The sequence below is a fragment of the Haliotis rufescens genome, unplaced genomic scaffold, assembly GCF_023055435.1.
Source record: "Haliotis rufescens isolate VD_foot unplaced genomic scaffold, xgHalRufe1.0.p SCAF_12, whole genome shotgun sequence".
In the NCBI taxonomy this organism is placed as follows: Eukaryota; Metazoa; Mollusca; class Gastropoda; order Lepetellida; family Haliotidae; genus Haliotis; species Haliotis rufescens.
In genome coordinates this window covers 43,601,890-43,628,472 of record NW_025963802.1, presented here as the reverse complement: position 1 = coordinate 43,628,472, position 26,583 = coordinate 43,601,890, and the positions used below count along the sequence as shown (strand labels likewise).

The window sequence follows — 26,583 nt, the reverse complement described above, 5'->3', positions numbered from 1 at the left end:
ACTCAATGCAGCGCTGTGATAATCTACTGTAACGTTTAAGCGATCCCTACAACAATGAGTAGAAAATGTAACAATGGCGGCAAGCTTGACGTGCTTTTGTAGAGAGCATCATCTATTGCTTTGCTTTGCGTTTTAATTGAAGATTGAAATGTACATGGAAGACTTGCCACGCCCATTTACCTTTTAGGATACCTTCTCAACACATCTGAATGTTGGAACTTTTTGCCTTCTCATACGCTGGGAATCCGCGGAGAATCAACATTTCAGCCATTTGATCGAATTTTGCTGGACACTTTCGAAGTGACAACAAACACAAGGTAAATGTGTGCGCAGGTGGGATGTGTGTGTGTGTGTGTGTGTGTGTGTGTGTGTGTGTGTGTGTGTGTGTTTTGCGTGAATGGTATTCTTGTTGTGGTCCATTGATAATGCGGCTTCAATCGAAAATCAACCTGTCAGCTTACTGTCAGTGCAAACACCGCATTTCAGTTCATTTGAGCTCGGATTTTGTGCCTGGGTTAATATGAAATAGGTGAAGTCTAAACATGCTAAAGAGAGCGCAGTATGCTGTGGCTAAAGAGAGAGCGCAGTATGCTGTGGCTAAAGAGAGAGCGCAGTATGCTGTGGCTAAAGAGAGAGCGCAGTATGCTGTGGCAAATTGGTCATGTCACTTGTGTATCGAACTTGCCTGTTATCATGGTTATGGCCGTCATAACATTGGTCTGAATTTACTTTCAAACAATGAACATATTATCAGCTTTACCCTGGTTGACAACACAAGCATGTGTGTGGATTTTCCAATCCCCGGGATGCTCTATTGATATTAACCATTAATACAAATATGATAAAATCGTACTTTCTTATCCCAAAAGAACTTTGATTGTGTCAGTTTCAGTTTTGATAACAAGTGGTTCTCCGATGCCACTCCCACACACTGTCCCCAGCTTCACTAGCCGGCAATCTGTATTCAGAGGAATATCTTGCTTCTTCTCTGAGGAATATTATTTTGATAGAAATTAGTAACTATATACAACAATGTCATTATGAAAAGACACAACAGAGAGATATAAACAACATCTACATTGGGATACACTAGAGTCATCATTAATAAAACAGTCTACATGATCTATAATATCCTAACACCATAATATTAAGGTTCAAATGACACTTGACAGGCATATTTGGTGGTCATTTCCTTGGGGTGTGAACAGTGCTTGCTTCTGAATATCACCTTGTCTGGCCAAGTGCTTAATCTGTGGAAAATCTTGTCTTATTTTATTTGTCGCTATTGAATAACAGTTACGGTTGGAGTGAAGGGGAACTAATAGGAACTATTTTAAATAATAATTTCTTAAGAGACTTGCAGTGTCCAAAAGACCTGCCCATGGCATGTAGATCTACTTACGTATTCACTTTTATTATCTGATCTGTTGGTGATTTTTAAATATTTATTATGACTGAATGGGGGAAGGTAACTTTGAAGATGGGCAGGCAACACTTATGGGTCACCTGCCTGACAGTTTTGTTGGACAAGGTAGACACAATTTTATGGATAACAACTTCTTTAATACTGTAAAAAGCAACATTTTGGTATAGATCCTTATAGCGTTGTCAAGCAAGACTGAATGAGGGACATAGTTCAGAATATATATAGTAGGTGGAGGATTAACAGTATAGGGTTAACACGATTAACAGTAACAACAATTGCATACATGAGTAGGATGACTGCTACTGTGGACAATCTTACGTAGGGGGGGGGGGGGGGATTTATGAGGTATTATATTACGGTTCATTGTAATCAGCTTGGTAATGTGAAGAGGCGGCACATGGAATTTAGAAAACTTGTTTTAGACTGTCCCACCTGTTGGAAGCTTTAGAGTAACTGTTCCATACGTAAAATATATCCGTGAGCGTGGTTAAATACATTTTGCAAAAGCTGCAACTAATACAACCTGATATTGGAACATCTTTTTTCTGTAGAATAATAGTTTCAGATACAATGTCTTCCTGATCATTGCAATAGAATACTTTTATGTTATATAAGTGGGTGTTTTTTTACTACATTACCAATTACCAGTAGATCTGTGAGAGAATGTATGGCCAGTCAGCTGATTGCTATTTTCGGCTCAGTTTATGAGACAGTCATCTTTACTGCTTAATCTCTGAATATAAAACAATACCTAGCCGAACATCAAATACAAATGGACCGCCTCCGTGGTCTAGTGGTAGAGCGTCCGCCCGGAGAGCGGAAGGTCCGGGGTTCGATCCCGGGCCGCGTCATACAAAAAGACGTTAAAAGATTGTACTTGTTATTACCCTGTCTGGCGCTCGGCATTAAGGGGCTAAAACAAGGACTGGTCGGCTCGGAGTCAGTATACTGTGTCTGAGTGGGGTATTCATGTTAAACTGCGGTATGGTATCTCAGTGAGCTAGCACTATAAATCGGCATCAGTCCGGACTAGTACAAGCAGCCACACACACACATACACGTGCATGCGCGTCGCTATATAAGTGCAATAATCTTGGACGCGAGGTTAAAGGGGCACTGATCTAACGCAATTCCCCGGACTGGTTGTTGCCTTTGTTATTGTTTTTTCCCCCGTGAGTACCCGGATGATACGCAACGCAACTGAGCGTGACCAGAGACTGGGCTACCGTCTGCAAGGACAGCTAAATAAACTTGGAGGCTGGAGGCAATATTTGTTTTACGCATTTTTGCATAAACACTGATTGGTTAACCGTGATCTAAAAAGATTTGGACAAAGGGCGCACGTTAATTAATTTCTTCAGCCTAAACTAACAGACAAAAAGAACGGCGGAGCTCATCGGATGTCGTCATTTGGAAATACCCCAGATGGTTATAGTTAACACTAAAAAAAGTATTCATGCAGTGAAAGCATTTTCGGTTTTCGGATTCCGTCGATAATACGATAACTACTTCCTTGTTGTCATCCAGGTTTTCTCGCATAACCCTACACTTGTGTATTTGTCGTCATTCACTTGATGCTCAGTTAATGAATTTATTACAGGTACAATTAGTGGTAGCACCACATAGATTACCTGACAAAGGTTCCCATTTGGCATTTATTGTGTCTGGGGTAATTATTCAATCTAAATCCAGGGTTGAAGTGAGGTGAAATGTGTGTTATGTAATATGCACGTGGCAGACCAGCAAGAGGTGAATGATCAGTTGATTTACTTTTTTTTGTAAATCAACAGATCGTTCCTGGTCATCAAAGGATTAACAGAAAATACGTTGATTGATTAATCACTGTTATCTTGCACAGTGGATATGTCAAAAGTGAGTGTTTACATGTCTAGGTTTACTAAAACAAAGGGAATACACACATATCCTTGCGTGAAGTGCCGATGTAAAAACAACATACTTTGTTCAAAGGGTTAACTGATAATACGTTGATTGATTGATCATTGTTATCTATCACTCAATGGATTTTTTAGGAACCGTGGACGTTATGAAAATAGTTGTCACGTGGGCTTTCTCAGCTGACCCTTGAGACTTGACACCTATGTAAAACACCTGAAACAATCCAAGTGATCAGTTGAGAAACGAACACGGGTTATAATATCCCGAAACGATATATATCTTTTAAAATATGTGATTGTTACCATGGTTACAGAGACACGTGACATCGAATAGGTTTCTTTGTACAGCTGCAGACGAGTGGGATATTGTTCCTTTGTGTGGATATTCACAGATACATTCCTCGAAAAAGGAAGCTGCCTAAAATTTATACACATAAATTTGGTAGGTTGTAATTATGGTATTTGCATTTTGTTTTCCTTCATTTGCTGTAGCATTTAACCGATTCGTCCTTGTTTCTCTACGTCTTGGTTGGGAAATTCTTCAATGCGCGATAGACATTGTTTTCACAGGCCTTTTCCCTTGTAAGCGTGTATATAAAATGTAATTCCCTCAGGCAATTTATAAAATGTGTAAATATTTCAGTCATTTTGACTAAAAAATCTGTCCAGATTGATTAAGGCTATCAAAAGGGCCTACAAACAGCTAAACAGATTATTATGTAGGATTAGAAGCCAAACAACATAGAAATGTACTTTTCAACGTAACATTTTCAGTCTCTTGGTGATGACATTAAACATCAAAATGTTTGGAATTCGTTATCATAATAATACAGATGGAAATGTTTTTCAGTCACTTTGTTAAATAACTGAATATTTAGGCGTTGAATATATTTGAAAATGTTACACATTTTGACAGTAAAAAATATACACACTATCAAAAAGCAATGCTCAGGTGAAATATTTACTTTGTGTTGCAAGTCAAAATAGTGTAAACGAGAATCACAAAATTACCAAGCAAGTGACTTATCAAAACTTCGTCACCATTACCGATGCTAACCACAAAGATACCTACATTTCCTTTTTATCTCCAAAACTGTATTTCATTTTGTTGATCAATGTGACCATACGCCCTCTATATTACTACCCATACAAGTGACTAATGCGCTTACGAATGGCGCAGCAGAGGTCGCGAACTAGTCTAGATTTTCTGCTATACATCCGGGTACTCACTTGGAAAAAACAATAACAAAGGCAACAACCAGTCCCGGGGAATTGCGTTAGATCAGTGCCCCTTTAAACCCAATTTCACCTCACCTCAAATACAAATGAAACAAGATGTTTCAATTGGTGATGAATTAAGCGTGACAAAGACTCCAAATAAATTGGGCATAGGCAGGGATTTTCGAGAAAGTCGGTCGGAGATGATGTAATAAAATCTGGTATTAATTTATTCTAAATGGAGAATTATTTACATCTGACTTTGACTTCATAATCATATTTGCATACATACTCACAAATATAAATATATGAAGAGGTCACAAGCATAATACAGTGATAAACCTTGGATTTTTTAACATGATTAGAACCTTTTGTTGTCTAGAGATGAAGCTGCACCAGGGACCGGTGGACACGTGGTCGACGAGGGAGAAGCTGGCTCTGGCCTGCTCTGTCATGAAGAGTGGGGACCAGAACTGGTAAGAGCTTGGATCCCTCTTCACTTCTCTCTATTGTCTGTGTATTGTAACAGTTGTCTGGAAACCATGACATTTTTTCACCTGTCTCCCGGTAATGATTATGCTCCCGTATTCCTGATGCCTACAATGTGTGTAATGTATGTAGTAAGCAGTGCTCCCGTTTACCTGTAATTACCATTTTTTACCGGTACAATTAGACTTGGACTGGTAATTCATGTGACTGCCAGTCCCTGTGGACCGACAAATAATGTAAATGTTAAATCTTTGTTGTTGAACAAAACATCTACAATGTTCATATACATGATATAAGTATATTTGCCAACAAATCAGCTTGTCTGTTACCATCAGGGTTTCCCCTTGTCTATTTTTAGTGCAAGGAAAAAAGATATTGCTTTGCTTCAAGGTTAAATATATGTTTGTTGGGAACTAGTCTCGAAATATTTAAAAAGCCCAGAGACAATTGTGACTGAACTTTGTGTGAATGACATGTAGATCTAGCTACGTTACTTCAGAGATGACGTCATTGCATTGAACATGATGTTTAAAGAATTAAAACCAGGTTATTTTCATATGTTTTTATATTTGTTGAAAGTTGGGACTGACAAGAATTAGGTGAACTGGTCATTTTTAGAGTTGCCAGTCCACAAGAACTGGCAGTTTCAAAATCCAGTCGGAACACTGTAGTTAGACTATCCACTTTATTCTGCAGGGTGTCATTAAGCAGGGATATCGAGCCGTATGTGGAAAGCCAGTCGGAACACTGTAGTTAGACTATCCACTTTATTCTGCAGGGTGTCATTAAGCAGGGCTATCAAGCCGTATGTTGAAAGCCAGTCGGAACACTGTAGTTAGACTATCCACTTAATTCTGCAGGGTGTCAGTAAGCAGGGCTATCAAGCCATATGTGGAAACCCAGCGACCAGCAAACTGGTTCTCCCAGAAGGTAAGGAAATATCACTCCTTTAAAAAGTTCACGGCATCGTCAAAGTGAGCCCATGTCATGGACCTTTGTCTTTCAATCCATCAGTCCATCTTCGATTCTGTTTTCATAAATGCCATAAAGCTAAGAATAGCTGACCAATCAAATAACTTAAATGAGCTCTAATATCTCCAATGATAGACACTAACGTGATTAAGATATTGACGTCACTTCCGCTATGTAGAAAGTGACCAGGGTACTTATCAGGATAGAAATAAGACATACAGGTGCATGTTGACATGAAAACTTAGTTGCCCCAGACAAAACCAGGTGGGACCCCAATCTCATTAAAATCAGGTCTTAGTTCTCGCTATCGCTAAACAAAGATCTGAGGACATCCCATTACGGGTCACGTCAGAACGACCTTTCATCCGACCAATCAAAGCGTCACTTACCAGATCATGAAAGTGACAGTCGGAATGTGTTTTCTAATCATGCAACCTCGAAAACGTTAACACGTGGTATTCCGAACGACAGTTACGGCCTGTACGACTGATTCCGTCAAAATTATCGTCTATGACTTGCTTCTGTGGGATAAACATTTGAAAGGAGGAGGTGTTGAACAGTATGTGGGAAGAGCTGCCATACAATCTCAACCATATATTAGACATTCCGGAATGTTCGTTTGTTCGGTTTTCAAAATTTTAATCGAGAACTGTGTCAACATATTTTTCAAGCTTAGTCTGAAATGGAATTCGCCAGGTTGAAACGTGTGCCGTAAAGCTCGGGAAAGCTGCTTTCTAAGTAGCTGATGTCGACTTCTTGTTGGTAATTTCAGTGGTCGGTCAAAGTTCGCGAAAGGTCGTTCTGACGTGACCTGTAATGGGATGTCCTCAGATCTTTGTTTAGCGGCAGCGAGAACTTAGATCTTATTTTAATGAGATTGGGTGGGACCCTGGTCCCAAAATTTTATTAAAGTTAAAACATAGATGCAAAAACTAGTCTAAAAATATGTACAATCTCAGAACTCGGATGATTGTGCCATGTGTCATGAATTACATATAACATTTTTTTTTTTTTTTTTCTTGTTTAACGCCGCACTCAGCAATATTCGAGCTATATGACAGCGGTCTGTAAATAATCGAGGCTGGACTAGAAAATCCTGTGATTGACATTATGAGCATTGATCCACGCAATTGGATTGCATCAACCAAGTCAGCGAGCCTGACCACCCAATCCCGTTTGTCGCCTCTTACCACAAGCATAGTCACCTCTTACCACAAGCATAGTCTCTTTTTACAGCAAACACATGCTGAAGACTTCATAGAACAAAGGGATTAGTGATATAGTAGGTACATAAAGGTTACAGGTACTGAGTGTGTTAGAACATCGGACAAGTTAGGGTTGGTCAGACAAAAATGTGAATTTTTTCCATGCAATTGGTGCTTAGAAGATAAATTTAAATAATTCGAGTTATTGAGGTCCGACACAACAGAAAATGATGAATAAAGAAGGAATATGCAATTGTTTTCGCAATGAGGGGAGGGTGCAAATACGTGGGTATCTTTGCTCAACCAGCCAAAATATGAGTACCTGAATATAAGCATGTGACTGTTGCCCTACAGTAACTGTATCCTCTGTCTTCAGAACTGTGCCTTGCAGTACTCCGATCTCCTGGAGAAGGTGGAGACACCCAAGTGAGTCAGTTACATTTGTAGACACATGTGATGGTGCCTGGGATAATATTTTGCGACTTCTAGCCCGACCTCTGCCTGGATATCATTTTCAGTACATCTTATTTTTAGTGTTAATGTATGGATTTTTATTTGCATAGCTTACTAGACGGACCAAATTTTTACTAAACTTGGATTTGACTAGTGGCTGAAGTCACGGACTGTGTTTGTAGTTGACAGAGAAACTTGCATCACATTACCAGGAATTTGTCTAGGATTTCAAACTATGTTAAGTGCCTTTGGCAGGCAAATTTGGATTTTTTTTGGATTTTATTCAAAATTGGAATCGTTTTTGAACTTTCAGCATTACATTCAATGTAATAATGTAAAACTGAACATTGGAGACTTGTTTTTATTAGTAGACCTGTTTTCAATTTTATCATGAATTGGAACAATTATATTTCCAATTTAGGAAATTTTCTTGAAATTTTCTGAAAATCATGGGAAAAATCTGTTTGTTTTCAAATTAGGATAAATGATTAAGATGGAGGTACAATAAATGTTTTGTAGGCTTATCCAATGAGGAATACTGCTTGATGTACCTTCTCATCGGGGTACACAGGGTACACAGAGGGTACATCAAACCATATTCTCCTCATGAGAATGGCATTATCATGTGTTTGATTCCCTCAGACGGAAGCGGGGCGATGGAGGAGAGACTGACACACCTGCAGACCAAATCTTCCGTAAGCTGATGACAGAGAGAATTGAGGAACTTCGTAAGATCGCCTTGGGGGAACAGCAGAGATACAAGTAGGTTGGGCTAGCTGCAGTGCATGAAACTGCTTGTTGTGATGCTGCCTAAATTTCTGTTTACTACCTGAATTTTCTGATCACAAGAAACAAATATGGTATCCTTTTGTGATTTGTCCAATCTGAAAATTAGAATGGAGGAGCTTAAAGTATATCATCATCATCATCATCATCATCCACAGCAGCAGCAGCATCTGACATTTCTTGGATTATTTTGCTCAAATTACTGGTTTTTATCTAATTGTAAAACTCATGCCCATTTAAAATAAAGAATTGTATTCTATTAAACATAGTTTGCATGGAAATGAAAATACTACTGGAAAAGTCAATGGTAGCCAAGTTGTTAGCCTTTGAACATGTTTGTATAAGTGAATTTCTGTGAGTTGTGTAGTTGAGAAAAGTGTGTGCATAAAGTGTAAATGTTCATGCACATTAATAACATGCTATGGAAATATGTCAGTTTATGCAGGAATTTATGCATGTTCTGTTTATTTCAGAAAATTGAAGAAAGATGTGGAGTGTATCAAGTCCGGACAATATGATGACCGCCTGACGGAGATGTGGGAACAGATGCAGGTGTACGTACTTGTAGCTGGGATCAGGACTGTATGTGTGATGTGTGCTGAGTGCCTTATGGAGGTGTGATGTGTAGGATGTTGTCTTGTGTGTGATTGGGAAGCAATGTTGTCAGCTGGTAGATGTTCATGATGTCAGAGAGCCGCCTCCGTGGTCTTGTGGTAGAGCGTCCACCCGGAGAGCGGAAGGTCCGGGGTTCGATCCCCGGCCGCGTCATACCAAAAGACGTTAAAAGATGGTACTTGTTGTTATCCTGTCTGGCACTCGGCATTAAGGGGCTTAAACAAGGACTGGTTGGCTCGGAGTCAGTATACTGTGTCTGAGTGGGATATTCATGTTAAACTGCGACATGGTATCTCAGTGAGCTAGCACTATAAATTGGCATCAGTCCTGACTAGTACAAGCAGCCACACACACACACACATGCACGCATGTGGCTATATAAGTGCAATAATCTTGGACGCGACGTTAAACCTAATTTCACCTCACTTCATGATGTTGTCAGGTGTGTGACTGGGAAGTGATGTTATTGTCAGCTGGTTGACGTTCATGATGTCTTGTGTGTGACTGGGAAGCGATGTTGTTGTCAGCTGGTTGACGTTCATGATGTCTTGTGTGTGATTGGGAAGCGATGTTGTTGTCAGCTGGTTGACGTTCATGATGTCAGGTGTGTGATTGGGAAGCGATGTTGTTGTCAGCTGGTTGATGTTCATGATGTCTTGTGTGTGATTGGGAAGTGATGTTGTTGTCAGCTGGTTGATGTTCATGATGTCTTGTGTGTGATTGGGAAGCGATGTTGTTATCAGCTGATTGATGTTCATGATGTCTTGTGTGTGATTGGGAAGCGATGTTGTTGTCAGCTGGTTGACGTTCATGATGTTGTCAGGTGTGTGACTGGGAAGTGATGTTGTTGTCAGCTGGTTGATGTTCATGATGTCTTGTGTGTGATTGGGAAGTGATGTTGTTGTCAGCTGGTTGATGTTCATGATGTCTTGTGTGTGATTGGGAAGCGATGTTGTTGTCAGCTGGTTGATGTTCATGATGTCTTGTGTGTGATTGGGAAGCGATGTTGTTGTCAGCTGGTTGACGTTCATGATGTTGTCAGGTGTGTGACTGGGAAGTGATGTTGTTGTCAGCTAGTTGATGTTCATGATGTTGTCTCGCCAAGGACTGGGAAGCGAAGTTATCAGGTTTTTAACTTTTGGAAGTGATGTAGCGATGTTGTTGTCAGCTGGTTGATGTTGATGGTGTTGCAGAGAGAAGGCCGCAGAGGATGCCACAAAGGAGGCAGAGAAGAAAGCAATGGAGGATGCCCGGGCTCAGGCCCAAGGTAAGGGGGACAGAATGTGTTGTTACCAACGAGGACTAAATATGTTTTTACTACTAACCGTGACAGAATATGTTGTTACTACCCAGGACAGGATATGTTGTTACTACCCAGGACAGAATATGTTACCAACCAGGACAGAATATGTTTTTACTACCCAGGACTGAATGTGTTGTTATCAACCAGGACAGAATATGTTGTTACTACCCAGGACAGAATATGTTATTCCCAACCAGGACAGAATGTGTTGTTACTACCCAGGACAGAATATGTTGTTACTACCCAGGACAGAATATGTTGTTACTACCCAGGACAGAATATGTTACTACCCAGGACATAATATGTTACCAACCAGGACAGAATATGTTTTTACTACCCAGGACTGAATGTGTTGTTATCAACCAGGACAGAATATGTTGTTACTACCCAGGACAGAATATGTTATTCCCAACCAGGACAGAATATGTTGTTACTACCCAGGACAGAATATGTTATTCCCAACCAGGACAGAATATGTTGTTACTACCCAGGACAGAATATGTTATTCCCAACCAGGACAGAATGTGTTGTTACTACCCAGGACAGAATATGTTATTCCCAACAAGGACAGAATATGTTGTTACTACCCAGGACAGAATATGTTATTCCCAACCAAGGACAGAATGTGTTGTTACTACCCAGGACAGAAGATGTTGTTACTACCCAGGACAGAATATGTTGTTACTACCCAGGACAGAATATGTTACTACCCAGGACATAATATGTTACCAACCAGGACAGAATATGTTTTAACTACCCAGGACTGAATGTGTTGTTATCAACCAGGACAGAATATGTTGTTACTACCCAGGACAGAATATGTTATTCCCAACCAGGACAGAATATGTTGTTACTACCCAGGACAGAATATGTTATTCCCAACCAGGACAGAATATGTTGTTACTACCCAGGACAGAATATGTTATTCCCAACCAGGACAGAATGTGTTGTTACTACCCAGGACAGAATATGTTATTCCCAACAAGGACAGAATATGTTGTTACTACCCAGGACAGAATATGTTATTCCCAACCAAGGACAGAATGTGTTGTTACTACCCAGGACAGAAGATGTTGTTACTACCCAGGACAGAATATGTTGTTACTACCCAGGACAGAATATGTTACTACCCAGGACAGAATATTTTACCAACCAGGACAGAATATGTTGTTACTACCCAGGACAGAATATGTTATTCCCAACCAGGACAGAATGTGTTGTTACTACCCAGGACAGAATATGTTGTTACTACCCAGGACAGAATGTGTTGTTACTAACCAGGACAGAATATGTTGTTACCACCAAGGACAGAATATGTTGTTACTACCAAGGACAGAATATGTTGTTACTACCCAGGACAGAATATGTTATAGCCAACCAGGACAGAATGTGTTGTTACTACCCAGGACAGAATATGTTGTTACCACCAAGGACAGAATATGTTGTTACTACCAAGGACAGAATATGTTGTTACTACCCAGGACAGAATATGTTGTTACTACCCAGGACAGAATGTGTTGTTACCAACCAGGACAGAATGTGTTGTTACCAACCAGGACAGAATCTGTTGTTACTACCCAGGACAGAATATGTTGTTACCAACCAGGACAGAATATGTTGTTACCACCCAGGACAGAATATGTTGTTACTACCCAGGACAGAATGTGTTGTTATCAACCAGGACAGAATATGTTGTTAGACCCCAGGACAGAAGATGTTTTTTTCCTTTTCTCATGTTGACTAGATTTGGAAATTGATCATAAAGTCATGATTGAAGATTGGATCATCGAAATTACTGTTTACTGTTTTAGTGGTCAGTCAAACTAGATCACGTTTAACCACAAAAATCAGAAATTCTTTTGAAGTTTAGTTTTGTTATCAGAAGGCACTGGCATACTTTTTCTAAAAGTGCCAAGTAGTAAGAAGTGAATTAACCTTTTCAGGAAAAAATACCGTCTTGGTTCTGTTTGAAATTAAACTAAAAATATATAACCTTTCCTCTGGCACTTTGACCCATAACAAGACAGGGGTGACATTGTTTGTGTTCGATTATGGAAATGGCCTTGCTTGCCTGGTCATGTAGTTATGTATATACATCTTTGTCAGTCTATATCATACCCGTGAAGATCCAGGGTAGAATAGGTCTTCAGCAACTGATGCTTGCCGTAAAAGGCGACTTTGCATGTCGTAAAAGGCGACTAACGGGATCGGTTGGTCAGGCTCACTGACTTGGTTGATGCATGTCATTGTATCCCAATTGCGTGGATCGATGCGCATGACGTCAATCACTGGATTGTCTGGTCCAGACTCAATTATATACAGACCACCGTCACATAGCTGGAATATTGCTGAGTGCGGCGTTAAACAACAAATCAACCAAAACCAACCATCAGTCTATATCAAGGTGCATGAGCTGATGTTCATGTCTGTGTTGTTCACAGCCCAGCAGTGCAAGCGTGTGTTGGGCCCCAAGCGTCCATCTGTCACGTCACAGAGCAGTATGTCAGAACAGGAAGACACGCAGGAGTCTTACCCAGAATTCCCTCTGCTTGAGGTTCCAAAGGTAAGAGGTCACGGATGTGTTTCAACTGGATTATTTTAAAAGTGATGATTTTTTTAATATTATTTGGAATGTAACCATGGTAAAATTATTGTCGGTATGTTGATTCCAAGTTTGATGGTGTGTTTCAGATGAGTGATGACGACCCACCTCTACATCTGTCCACAACACCGTTGGGGGTGTCAGCACAACAGCCTGAACCTCGTACTAAGGCTGTTCCTCCAACCTCCCCACTTCTGTCATCTCTATTACAGAGTAAACTGAAGTCTGCCAACAGCCTGCAACAGCTGAAGAATGTGAGATGTCACATTTGTTTCTTTAACACATTCTTTCATCACACATGTTAATCTGTAGCATGGTATCATAGAGTGCTAGTACTACAGGTCCGGTAATAGAACTTTCAGCCACACATACACATGCATTCACCTCGTTGAGCTTCCGGCCAATCGAAATGCTTTCTTTCTTGTGATAATATGCTATAAACATGGCTGTCTAAGAAAGTTCTTTTCTTCATTTTATCCAAGGCATTTCAAAATGTTTTGAAATTCCAGTCTGCCTTTCTAAGTGAGTGAGTGAGTAAGGTTTTACGCCACTTTTAGCAATATTCCAGCAATATCATGGCAGGGGACATCTGAAATGGGCTTCACACATTGTACCCATGTCGGGAATCGAACCCGGGTCTTCGGCGTGATGAGCGAACGCTTTAACCACTAGGCTACCCGACCGCCCCCTTTCGAAATAAGAAAATGTCTTTCCGACCAACCACGGAAACCATATACCCCTGTAAATCAGTGGCAAGATTGTTGAGAGTGTTTGGAGGGGGAGAGGGTTCTGTCAGCCCTTCATATTTCTTAAGGGGCGGTCAGGTAGCCTAGTGGTTAAAGCATTCGCTCGTCACGCCGAAGACCCGGGTTCGATTCCCGACATGGGTACAATGTGTGAAGCCAATTTCTGGTGTCCCCCGCCGTGATATTGATGGAATATTGCTAAAAGCGGCGTAAAACCACACTCACTCACTCACTAACTAATATTTCTTAAATATAACAAACAAACCGATACTCAGTTTGTTCGGCACTGACTTGGTCCAGTTGGGGAATTGGCCACTTTCCTCCTTACTCACCTTCTCAATACCAGGCATTGCACTTTTCACTATGTTTCTGTGTCCTGTCAGTCAGTGCTGTTAGAAACAATGGTGCACACACTCATTCACTCACTCTCTGCTTGTCGTAAGAGGTGACTAATGGGATCGGGTGGTCAGGCTTGCTGACTTGGTTAATACATGTCATTGTATCCCAGTTGCGTGGATTGATGCTCATGATGTCAATCACTGGATTGTCTGGTATCATATAGCTGGAATATTGCTGATTGTGGCGTTAACCAACAAGCAAACACTCAAACTGTTTCAGGAGGCTGAGCAGGCCGAGGCTCTCACACAGGCCCAGCAGGTCCAGCAGCTGGCACTACAGCTGCAGCAGTCGGCTGAATCAGCTGTGAGCCAGGCGAGGGAGGCAGCTGTCAATCAAGCCAGGGAAGCACAGCAGCAACTCCAGCAACAACAGCAACTCCAGCAACAACTGAAAATCGCAGCTAGTGTTGTGCAGAATATCCCCCTCACAGAATCCCTGCCAACGTCCCCATCATGTGGTCAGTGGTCAAGCAACTCCCTCACCTGTAAATTCATGCTTAAGGTTGAAGAAATTTCTAAAATGGTGGAAATGTGTGCTGCAATTTTATAGGCTTAAGCTCAGGGTTCTAAATAATATTTCACTTCCACCGATCTGAAAACATGTAATCTTTGTCTCAGTATTGTGAAATACATTACACTGCAGACATATAGCTGTGTGGTACACACTCCCCTTCATTCATTCTTCAGCTGCCCCGACACTGTCCAAGCTGTTGTTCACAAGGGCACAGCCAAAGCTAGTGTCTGACACCACCCTGTCGTCCCACACCGTCCCCAGCGCCCCCCTCATCACCGTGACCGAAGTACCATCGCCCCTTGATATCCTAGAGTCTGGTGAACCCAAGTCCACGGAACCCCTGGATCAAGGTGGGTAGCATCAAATGGCACCTTATTTCCCCTAACAGGAACCTTGTCTCTATCTAGACACATACTCTATAAAGTGAGTGAGTGAGTGAGTTGGGTTTAACGCCGCTTTTAACAGTATTCCAGTTATATCACGGCGTGCCAGCTTAATGTGGGAGGAAAGCCCAAAGTGATGCAGGTCTCAGACGTTTACCACTTCGGTGAAACCCACGAGCACGGGTATGGTGCTGACAAACCTAGAAACATAATCGGGGCGAACCGGGATTCGAACCCACAATCATAGGTTTCAGGCGTGTCCAAGGGACGCAACTCTGCACAGCGAATCGCAGCGCCTTAGACGACTGGGCCACCCGTGCCCCCTACTCTATAAAGGGCTAGGTTTCAGAGTAAGATTTTCAAAGCATTTGAATACCATAATAAGGCTGCAGATTGACCCCAAAATTGTATTGCAATATATTGGGTACAGAGATCCGTATTGCAATACATATTGCCACATATTGGAACCTGAGGGGTTTGACAGTGATTGACACTGATTGTACATGCAGATCCTATTTACAACATGCTATTGGGGGCACAGGTGGCCCAGTCATCTAAGGCCCTGCGATTCGCTGTGCAGAGTTGCGTCCCTTGGGCACGCCAGAAACCTATGATTGTGGGTTCGAATCCCGGTTCGCCCCGATTATGTTTCTAGGTTTGTCAGCACCATACCTGTGCTCGTGGGTTTCACCGAAGTGGTAAACGTCAGAGACCTGCATCCCTTCGGGCTTTCCTCCCACATTATGCTGACATGCCGTGATATAACTGGAATACTGTTAAAAGCGGCGTTAAACCCAACTCACTCACTCACTCACTCACTACAACATGCTATTAAAAGTAAATATTAAGATGACAAAGTCAGCATGGTCAGTTGCCGCCATTTTGTTGTCATGGATACAGGAGATAACACTGTGAGAGAAAAATCAATTCCATGTTTCCGCTTTATGGCAATTAATTTTGTAGGGCAATCATTTGTAAATTAATTTGGTGTAGATTTCAGGTTTTAAAGTGCAAATACTATCAAAACTTTATTTTTTTACCCATTATACAAGGGGACATGGATGGCCCAGTAGTCTAATGTGCCGCAATTCGCTGTGCAGAGTTGCGTCCTATGGGCACGCCTGAAACCTATGATCATGGGTTCGAATCCCGGGTTCACCCCGATTATGTTTCTAGGTTTGTCAGCACCATACCCGTGCTCGTGGGTTTCACTGAAGTGGTAAATGTCAGAGACCTGAATCACTTCGGGCTTTCCTCCCACATTAAGCTGACACGCCGTGATATAACTGGAATACCGTTAAAAGTGGCGTTAAACCCAACTCACTCACTCACTCACCCATTATACAAGGACGAGGAAAAACATATTTCAATACATAACGTTCAAAAAGCATATTGAGGTATACCAGTATCCCATTAATACTGTGCAGTTCTAACCATAAAGTCGTCTAAGCCAACCCTTCACAGATACAACAGCAATAATGGCTGCACTTATGACAAATGCCGGCCTCTTATATGGGTCAGGTAAGTACACTGAAATTAATAATGGCTTAGTCTTGGGCTATTATCTAGGAAATACGGAATACCGTATTTTCTTGAGTATAGTGCGCACTTTTTTTCGAAAAAACACAGCTGTGTAGAAGGGGATGCGCATTATACACGAATTATGAGTTTGGATGTTTTTTCCCCCATGGAAAGACATTACCGTGAGCACGAAACACCGGAAATACCATGTCAACAAATCCATACTGAAGTACGCAAAATAATCATGTAATTACACTGTCTGGCTATAAAAAGTGTTCTTTGTATATCTGGACTTATATTTGTAACTTATTTCGTTGATTTTATTCAAAATTCCTTATAATATTGTTTTTATTAATTTCGGCGAAATCGTGTGTGAAGCGATCGGAAGATCGCACAACTCACCGTTATTAACAGCAACCACGGTCAGAATACCGCTATTGACGCCTTTGAACAAACTTTAGTTGACAGAGAATTGATACATATATCATAAATGACATACTTTGACTCGTTAAAAGTCATATTTGTTTTTGTTTGACGATTCTATGTCAACATGAAATTCTCGCGATCACGTGATCACGTGCGCGTGAGCCTTGACGGTGACTGGTCAGACATGTTCCATGTAAAAAATAATACCCGGGAATAGCGGTCAGCTGCTTCGCTTAGGGTTATTATTATTTTAAATATGTTTAGTAAAGGTTGCATATAATTAAGAAAATAATGGAATATATTATTCCTGATAAATAAAATAGTTTCAGATACAATTGTTGCCGATCCTTGCATTAAAAATCTTATAAAGTTATATCATTGGGTGTGTCTTGACCGAATCACCGGTCGATTCCAAGAAAACGTGTGTACAGCTGATTGCTGTTTCCAACTTAGTTTACAAGAAAATACGCAAGGTAATCTTAATCCCTAAATATAAACCAATGCCTAGCAGAACAATAAATACTATTTAAACGGTAAATAAACATGTCTGGTGATTTTTTATCTCAAATTTCGAATTTGTACTGACGAAGTTTCTCAGCACCCGTTCGTTTGCCGGACTTCGCTGAAAGGGTACGGTGTAAAAAAATTCTGCGCATAATATTCAAATTTCTTTTTTTCCAAAATATTGAACCCGCTAGAGGGGGGTGCGCATTATACATGGGTGCGCACTATACTCAAGAAAATACGGTATATGTATAGTGTGTAGACTGGCACAAAATTGCTGGACACCTTTGATCAGTAAAGTAAAGTGAGAGGATGAAATATAGGGATTGTTGATGTTTTTTCTTTAGACTCGGCTGATGAGAGTGTCAATGTGGATGTGACGGCAGTCGAGGTCAGCTCCAATGATGGTGATCCACAAGAAGGGTCAGCTGACCAGTCATGTGACCCCTCATGTGACGGTGGAGATGGGAAGGATGATGTGGCAGAGGATGATGGGACGGCTGATGAGATGGCCCAGGCGGACTATACTCCACAACACCGACCTGAGCATAAGGGTGGTGGCAAGCAGGTGACCGCAAGTCAGGTGTGTGTGACACAGGGATGAGATGACTGCTGGTCAGGTGTGTGTGAAACCGGGGTGAGGACCGCTGGTCAGGTGTGTGTGACACAGGGATGAGATGACTGCTGGTCAGGTGTGTGTGAAACCGGGGTGAGATGGCCGCTGGTCAGGTGTGTGTGATCCCGTGGTGAGATGGCCGCTGGTCAGGTGTGTGTGACACAGGGGTGAGATGACCGCTGGTCAGGTGTGTGTGACACAGGGATGAGATGGCTGCTGGTCAGGTGTGTGTGATCCCGGGGTGAGATGACCGCTGGTCAGGTGTGTGTGATCCCGGGGTAAGATGACCGCTGGTCAGGTGTGCGTGACAACGGGATGAGATGACTGCTGGTCAGGTGTTTGTGACACAGGGATGAGATGGCCGCTGGTCAGGTGTGTGTGACACAGGGATGAGATGACTGCTTGTCAGGTGTGTGTGACACAGGGATGAGATGGCCGCTGGTCAGGTGTGTGTGACACAGGGATGAGATGGCCGCTGGTCAGGTGTGTGTGACACAGGGATGAGATGACTGCTGGTCAGGTGTGTGTGACACAGGGATGAGATGACTGCTGGTCAGGTGTGTGTGACACAGGGATGAGATGACCGCTGGTCAGGTGTGTGTGATCCGGGGGTAAGATGACCGCTGGTCAGGTGTGTGTGATCCCGGGGTAAGATGACCGCTGGTCAGGTGTGCGTGACAACGGGATGAGATGACTGCTGGTCAGGTGTGTGTGACACAGGGATGAGATTGCCACTGGTCAGGTTTGACACAGGGAGTAGGGATGAGATGACTGCTGGTCAGGTGCGTGTCACAAGATCTTCATGTGTTTTGATAGGCATGTGTTTGTAGCTTATTTCATGTCTAGCTTTTGACATGTTATAGTTGCAAGAAGACGATGACTCCAGCGAGATTGCAAGCAGCAGTTTTGTGTGTGTGGATGAGGAGGTTTCAATCAAGGAAGACCCAGCATCACCAGCCAGCTCTGTGTCCTCCAAGGTCAGCGAGAGTGGCGGCAAGTCATTCAAACCCCGCAGGAGGAAAGGTGAGATGTGGTCCACCTGTATTCTTCTCCCTCATTTAACCCATCATATATTTTCTCCTGTTTCTCAGGCAATGACCTTTAAAAATATAGTGTTTTCTTTTTTTTGCTTGTTCAAACTAGTATGCAGCCAAATAAACAGTTAGGGAAAGGGCTTCCCTACATAAACAAGCATACAAACTCTTGTTGCCTCTATGACCATAAGACGAGATGCAACGTAAAGCAGTGCGCATGTAAAGAGAAATAACTGTGCTATATTGGATCACTTCTTTTTATTTAGTGTTTTTGGAAAATGGAAATAAAAAATGTAACGTGAGACATACTTTACGATGATGCGGGCTGTGCCTGAGAACCAAGACTATTAATTTTTTTAGCCTTAGATTATTATCACTTGATACCTGAGCAAGCTGAAGTACAGCACAGAATACCACATCACCACAATTTTGCTGGCCAAAGCATAAGATTTGCCGACTCTAACACCATGGATAGAAGTTCTGTAGAGATCCAGGGGATACGGGTGTCCCAGTCATCTAAGACCGCCTCTGTGGTGTAGTGGATGGAGCGTCTGCCCGAAGAGCGGAAGGTCGTGGGTTTGATCCCCAGCCGCGACAGGTCATGATATCTGTCACTGGATTGTCTGGTCCAGACTCGATTATTTACAGACTGCCATCATATAGCTGGAATATTGCTGATTGCTGCGTTAAACGACGAACAAACAAACCTACCAATAGATGCTAAAAGATGGTACTTGTTCCTACCCTGCCTGACACTCGGCTTTCATGGGTTAAACAAGGAATGGTCGGCTTGAAGTTGGTATACAGTTTGCCTTGATTATGTTTCTAGGATTTTCAGCAGCATAGATGTGCTTGTTATTTTTTGCCAAAGTGGTCAGGTTTTCCTCCCACGTCTAGCTGAGATACTGTATACCACTGAAATACTTTTCATAGCAACGTTAACCCGAACTCACAAAGTCAGGAGTGGTCTGCCATCTAACCTATCAAATATCTGACCTTCTAATATCTGTATCTGTGATTTTGGCAGGTCGCGGAAGTCGAGGGGGTCATCGAGGGAGGCCTTCACGACGATCTGTGCAGGTTTGTCATCATCTTGCAGCTGTAACTTGATAATGTTAACATATCATTCTTTGATCTAGAACTTGATAACATTAATATCACATCTAGAACTTGATAACATAAATATCTCACATCGAGAACTTGATAACATAAATATCTCACATCGAGAACTTGATAACATAAATATCTCATATTGAGAACTTGATAACATAAATGTGATCACGTATAAATCTCACATCTAGAACGTGATTGTGTATACATCTCACACCTCAAATGTGATCAGGTATACATCTCACATCTAGAACATAATCACGTATACATCTCACATCTAGAACGTGATTGTGTATACATCCCACACCTGGAATGTGATCACGTATACATCTCACATCTAGAACCTGACGGTGCCAATATGTCATAGTTTGGTCAAGCTTGATGATCTGGTGATCACTGTGTGGAGACTGATGACGTGATGTGTATTCTGTAGGAAGACGACAGGAAGGATGACACCAGCTCCAAGCACAGTGATGTTGATCTGTCTGATGACGAGATGCGAGAGAGTGACGACCCTGTGCCTACCAGCGGCTCCATCTTCTCCGAATCCATTCCAAATAGTCCTGCCTCCTTGTCCATGTGGTATGTATATAGAATATTCATGATACATGTTGGTGTTCTTTTAGATATAAATGATATATGGTTCATATTTTGGATATTCATGGTATTTGTAGGAGTAATATGGATCTACACAATATATGGTGGTCATATTGGAGAGTCATGACACATGTAGGTGTTACATTGGATATTCATGAATAATGTAGGTGTTATATTAATATTTATAAAAATAAAAGTTGTCAGATTGATTGTGCACATTATGTGAAGTTGTTGTGTAGGATATGCATGAAATGTGTACACGGTTGATCATTATGCCTTCCCTATGTTTCCAGCAGTGACACAGAGGACGAGAAGGCCTTCAAGACATGGAAGAAATCCATTATGTTGGTGTGGCGATCGGCGGCCAACCACAAGTAAGTCAGCTGTTGTTTGACAGAAAAATCAAGTCAAATGTTGTTTGAGAGAACCACAAGTAAGTCAGCTGTTGTTTGGGAAAACAAGTAAGTCAGCTGTTGTTTGGGAGAACAAGTAAGTCAGCTGTTGTTTGAGAGAACAAGTAAGTCAGCTGTTGTTTGGGAGAACAAGTAAGTCAGCTGTTGTTTGGGAGAACAAGTAAGTCAGCTGTTGTTTGAGAGAACAAGTAAGTCAGCTGTTGTTTGGGAGAACTAGTAAGTCAGCTGTTGTTTGGGAGAACAAGTAAGTCAGCTGTTGTTTGGGAGAACAAGTAAGTCAGCTGTTGTTTGAGAGAACAAGTAAGTCAGCTGTTGTTTGAGAGAACAAGTAAGTCAGCTGTTGTTTGAGAGAACCACCAGTAAGTCAGCTGTTGTTTGGGAGAACCACACGTAAGTCAGCTTTTGTTTGACACAACTACAAGTAAGTCAGCTGTTGCTTGAGATATCAAGCACTATGTCAACTCTTGTTGTCATAAGGTGAAACTTTGCAGGCTTCAACAATATTTGTAGGAGTTGATCCATTGAGGTTGAGTTACTAGTCGGTTGGTAAAGTGTTGTGTCCATGTGTGTAATGTTTGGAAATGGTCTGTTTCAGATATGCCAATGTATTCCTTCACCCTGTCACCAATGAAATAGCCCCAGGCTACAAGGGAATAGTGCACAGGTGAGTAACGTCATGTCGAAAGTGAGACAAACAGCACACTAGTGCATGTGAACATTGACATAGCTGATGGCACGGATGGCCTTCACAGATACTGCACTTGAGAATTGATAAATAATATGATCAGATTGGGTGTTGTTCCTTGCCTTGGTTGTATAACATCATGTTGTTCCTGGCCTTGATAGTAGAATGTCCTGTTGTTCCTGGCCTTGGTTGTATAATGTCCTGTTGTTCCTGACCTTGGTTGTAGAATGTCCTGTTGTACCTGGCCTTGGTTGTAGAATGTCCTGTTGTTCCCGGCCTTGGTTATAGAATGTCCTGTTGTTCCTGTCCTTGGTTGTAGAATGTCCTGTTGTTCCTGGCCTTGATAGTAGAATGTCCTGCTTTTCCTGGCCTTGATAGTAGAATGTCCTGTTGTATCTGGCCTTGGTTGTAGAATGTCCTGTTGTTCCTGGCCTTGGTTGTAGAATGTCCTGTTGTTCCTGGCCTTGATAGTAGAATGTCCTGCTGTTCCTGGCATTGATAGTAGAATGTCCTGTTGTATCTGGCCTTGGTTGTAGAATGTCCTGCTGTTCCTGGCCTTGATAGTAGAATGTCCTGTTGTATCTGGCCTTGGTTGTAGAATGTCCTGTTGTTCCTGGCCTTGGTCGTAGAATGTCCTGTTGTTCCTGGCCTTGGTTGTAGAATGTCCTGTTGTTCCTGGCCTTGATAGTAGAATGTCCTGCTGTTCCTGGCCTTGATAGTAAAATGTCCTGTTGTTCCTGGCCTTGATAGTAGAATGTCCTGTTGTTCCTGGCCTTGGTTGTATAACATCCTGTTGTTCCTGGCCTTGATAGTAGAATGTTCTGCTTTTCCTGGCCTTGATAGGAGAATGTCCTGTTGTTCCTGTCAATGGTTGTAGAATGTCCTGTTGTTCCTGTCCTTGGTTGTATAATGTCCTGTTGTTCCTGGCCTTCATTGTATAACATCCTGTTGTTCCTGGTTTGGGTTGTATAACATCCTGTTGTTCCTGGTTTGGGTTGTATAACATCCTGCTGTTCCTTTCCGTGGTTGTAGAATGTCCTGTAGGTCCTGTCCATGGTTGTAGAATGTCCTGCTGTTCCTGGCCTTGGTTGTAGAACGTCCTGCTGTTCCAGTGATGTTTCTGTGTGAAACTTGTTAATGTACCCTGGATTATGTTTAGGCCAATGGACCTTGGAACCATCAAGAAGAATATTGAAACAGGAGTGCTGAGGACCACACCAGAGTTCCAGCGAGATATGATGTTGATGTTTACAAACGCCATCATGTACAACAGCACGGACCAGCCTGTTTTCAAGATGGCCACGGAGATGTACAATGATGTCATGCAACACATTGAGGTAACCATGACAACATCTTTTAGCCTGCGAGGGTCTTGTCTTGTGAGGGTCTTAGATATGCATTATGACTTGGGAATCAAGCTTGGCTTAAACATCAGTCATTAGTTATTGGTTTTCTTTTGTTTTTTCAAATCAACCAAGAAACAATTTATACACAAATGCTGCCAAGTCAGCCATGTTGAAAATTTAGCCATTTCTTGACTTCCACTTACAAGTTGTATTAGTGGGAATGTAAAAGAATATGACATTTTTTCTGTTTTGTTTTCATTTTTCATCTTGTTTTTTAATTGAATTTAATTAAATAACAGATATTTCTTCTCGGAACTCACAAGGCCTATGAAGCTGAATCTTAAGTCTTTGCAATCCCATCAAATGTCTTTATACTAAAATTTGCTCAAAGAATCCTGATACAATTTCCAGTATGGCCACACAGCCATATTTAAGATCCTATTTCAGACCCTAACTCTACATGCATCTGTGTTAGATCAGCATTAGAAATTGGCACTAGTCCTGTAGTCCTTAACTAACTGCCCAATGATAAAGGTATCCTAAGGACTAGTAGAAATTGGCCAATTTTAAGGGTTTTGCTATATGTTATCATTATAAGGACTAGTGGACAAAAACTGTTAGTTTCTAACCCTGTAGATGTGATGAGCTTACAGTGATTTTGTGTTGTCTTCCAGCAATATGTCAGTACCCAGTTGATGGTACAGAGCAATGAGACGAAGATGCTGCGCCAGTCTCGCCGGGGAGAACTCCAGGAGAAGGTATGTGTGTGCAGGGGTATGGTTGCCAGGGGCTACACTGGTCAAAGTAAGGCAAGATTCTTCTTAAAACTTGGTTTATGAATCTGCCGACTCCAAAAATTGAAATGTGGAAAAACAGAAATGAAAAGCAGCGTTGTTTTATTCCACTGATCAAATGTAAGTAAAATGTAATAAACCCGACTCATTTACTGTCGCTGTTAGTTTAAATTAATTACTTAAAATACTACAATCATGATGAAATAAGTAAAACTTACCACAAATTATCTTAAAATCTTCAAAACACAACAAATCATGACGACTCCCTTTTCCTCCCACCCCAACTTTTCTTTTTCCAACCTAATTAACATTTAGACGAATTTAAACATTTATATTTGAGATTGCAATTTAAAAGAAATGAAATTGGCAAAGGTGTTATTAGACAATGTGTTTATTGAGTAAGACGTAAATGATCAAGGTATATCAGTGTAAAGTGTACATTAGTCAAAGTGTGTTTTGGCTGAGGTGAAGACAGCTTTTGGACCCGTGAACATCCGAGTTAGAATTGGTCTTCAGCAACCCATGCTTGCCGTATTATGGCGACTATGCTTGTCGTAAGAGGCAATTAACGGGATCGGGTGGTCAGGCTCGCTGACTTGGTTGATGCATGTCATCGTATCCCAATTGCATGGATCAATGCTCATGATATCAATCACTGGATTGTCTGGTCCAGACTCGATTATTTACAGACCAACATCATATAGCTGGAATATTGCTGAGTGCAGTGTTAAACAAACAATGAAACAGTGAAGACAACTTTTTATCTCAAAGTGTATGCTATTGTAATTTATTTTCATTGTCAAAGAATCAAAACATCTTGAGTTGTCAAACTCAAATTTGTCCCTATCAAAGATGATTTCGAGAACACTCCAAATCCCCAATGTTTATAGCAGTTAATGGTTATGTTGTTTTTTACAGGAGGAGGAGGGAAAGAAAAGGAGAACATCCTCCGAGCAGCCTCCAGAGGGTGGCAAGACAAAGAAGCGCAAAACTCGGGCAGACGACACCTGACTATAAGGACACAACTTTGTACTTGATCTGTTGTACATGTTGCTGGTTAGCACGGAGTTATCTCCCTTCAACACAGATTCAAACTAGCCTTCACATTGTCTATGCTGCTTATGTTGGAACAATCAGCCATTTCCACTTCTGTCAGTGAGGTGTGTAAGAAGTCGTCTTATACACTACAGTATGCTGCCTAAGCATTCACCAGATACATGGGTGGAGCATCATGTGCTGCCTGTATTGGAACGTTTGTGTCCCTCTGACCACCTGGCAGTGTTGCAAACATGGTGTTGGTATGTACATGTATGAATGTAGATGTCCTGTTGTCAGTATCAAGCTTCTTGTAGAATAAATGTCCATCAAATGTATTGACTTCTGTGATTGCCTACCATAACAAAATAACCAGTGAGTGAGTAAGGTTTTACGCCGCTTTTAGCAATATTCTAGCAATATCACGGGAGGGGAGACCAGAAATGGGCTTCACACATTGTACCCATGTCGGGAATCGAACCCAGGTCTTCGGCTTGACGAGCGAGGCTTTAACCACTAGGCTAGCGGACTGCCCCAAATAACCACTGAGGAACTGCCTCGGTGGTGTAGTGGATAGAGTGTCTGCCAAGAGGTTTGTTTGTTTGTTGTTTAAATCGGCATTCAGCAATATTCCAGCTATATGACGGCGGTCTGTAAATAATCGAGTCTGGACCAGATAATCCAGTGACTGACGTCATGAGCATCGATCCATGCAATTGGGATACGATGACATGCATCAACTGAGTCAGTGAGCCCAATCCCGTAAGTCGCCTCTTACGACAAGCATAGTCCATCTTCCCAAGGCAAGAGTGTTAACTGACTTTACAAGTCAAGTTTCCACCCTTGCCGAACTAGGCTTCAATTCCTGGGCTCGATCGTAGTGCCATCGTAGGCTATTACGAGTCATGTACATTCCATGCCTCTCCCATATGGACCAATCCGATTCCACCTCTCGTATCAAATGCATTTGCTTCAAACAAAATGGTGGCGCTCAGTCAAGACGATCTGATTGACCATCAAGATCTATTTTGTGATAAAACGGTTCTTACATCGCAAAGTACATCAAATCATGTGAGCACCTTGATTAAAAACATGAAAAGATTTGAAAATATCTGTTGACAACGAGTTGGCGGTGCACATGCTTTGCAAATCCTGCAATTGACAGAACTCTGCATGACAGTTTACAAACTGGATTTCGATTTCGGTGCGCGATTTTGATTGGGCTATGCATAGACTCGTTACTCCAGCCAAAATGTAACTCCATAATCCCAGCCTAGTTCGGCAAGGGTGGAAACTGGACTTTTCTAGTCAGTTAACTCACTTGCCTCGGGAAGATGAGCATAGTCACCTTTTAGTCTTTTACGGCACTGCATCATATCCAAAGACATTAAAAGATGGTATTTGTTGTTACCCTGCCTGGCACTAGGCATTTTGTGGAGAGAACGGATACTAACGGGCTTGGGAGTCAGTATACTGTGTCTAGGTGGGATATCCTTG

The 26,583-nt window shown here is 41.7% G+C and overlaps 1 protein-coding gene across 2 annotated transcripts; it reads left to right on the top strand.

The window, feature by feature from the left end:
• On the top strand, positions 1-25,422 carry LOC124117314 (bromodomain-containing protein 8-like). 2 transcript variants are annotated; one of them, XM_048393717.1, is made up of 20 exons: positions 1-317; positions 4,922-5,015; positions 5,889-5,958; positions 7,582-7,631; positions 8,301-8,420; positions 8,918-8,998; positions 10,253-10,326; positions 12,804-12,925; positions 13,054-13,218; positions 14,329-14,566; positions 14,796-14,972; positions 17,804-18,024; positions 18,936-19,095; positions 20,134-20,186; positions 20,650-20,798; positions 21,107-21,187; positions 21,822-21,890; positions 23,071-23,248; positions 23,932-24,015; positions 24,970-25,422. In XM_048393717.1, exons 2-20 carry the CDS (start codon positions 4,924-4,926, stop codon positions 25,060-25,062), a joined length of 2,277 nt encoding a protein of 758 aa, XP_048249674.1. In that variant the 5' UTR covers positions 1-317; positions 4,922-4,923; the 3' UTR covers positions 25,063-25,422. The 2 variants fall into 2 exon arrangements, with proteins under 2 accessions (XP_048249674.1, XP_048249673.1); XM_048393716.1 differs by having other exon boundaries at positions 4-317; positions 17,804-18,039.
• The last annotated feature ends 1,161 nt before the right edge of the window (positions 25,423-26,583 follow it).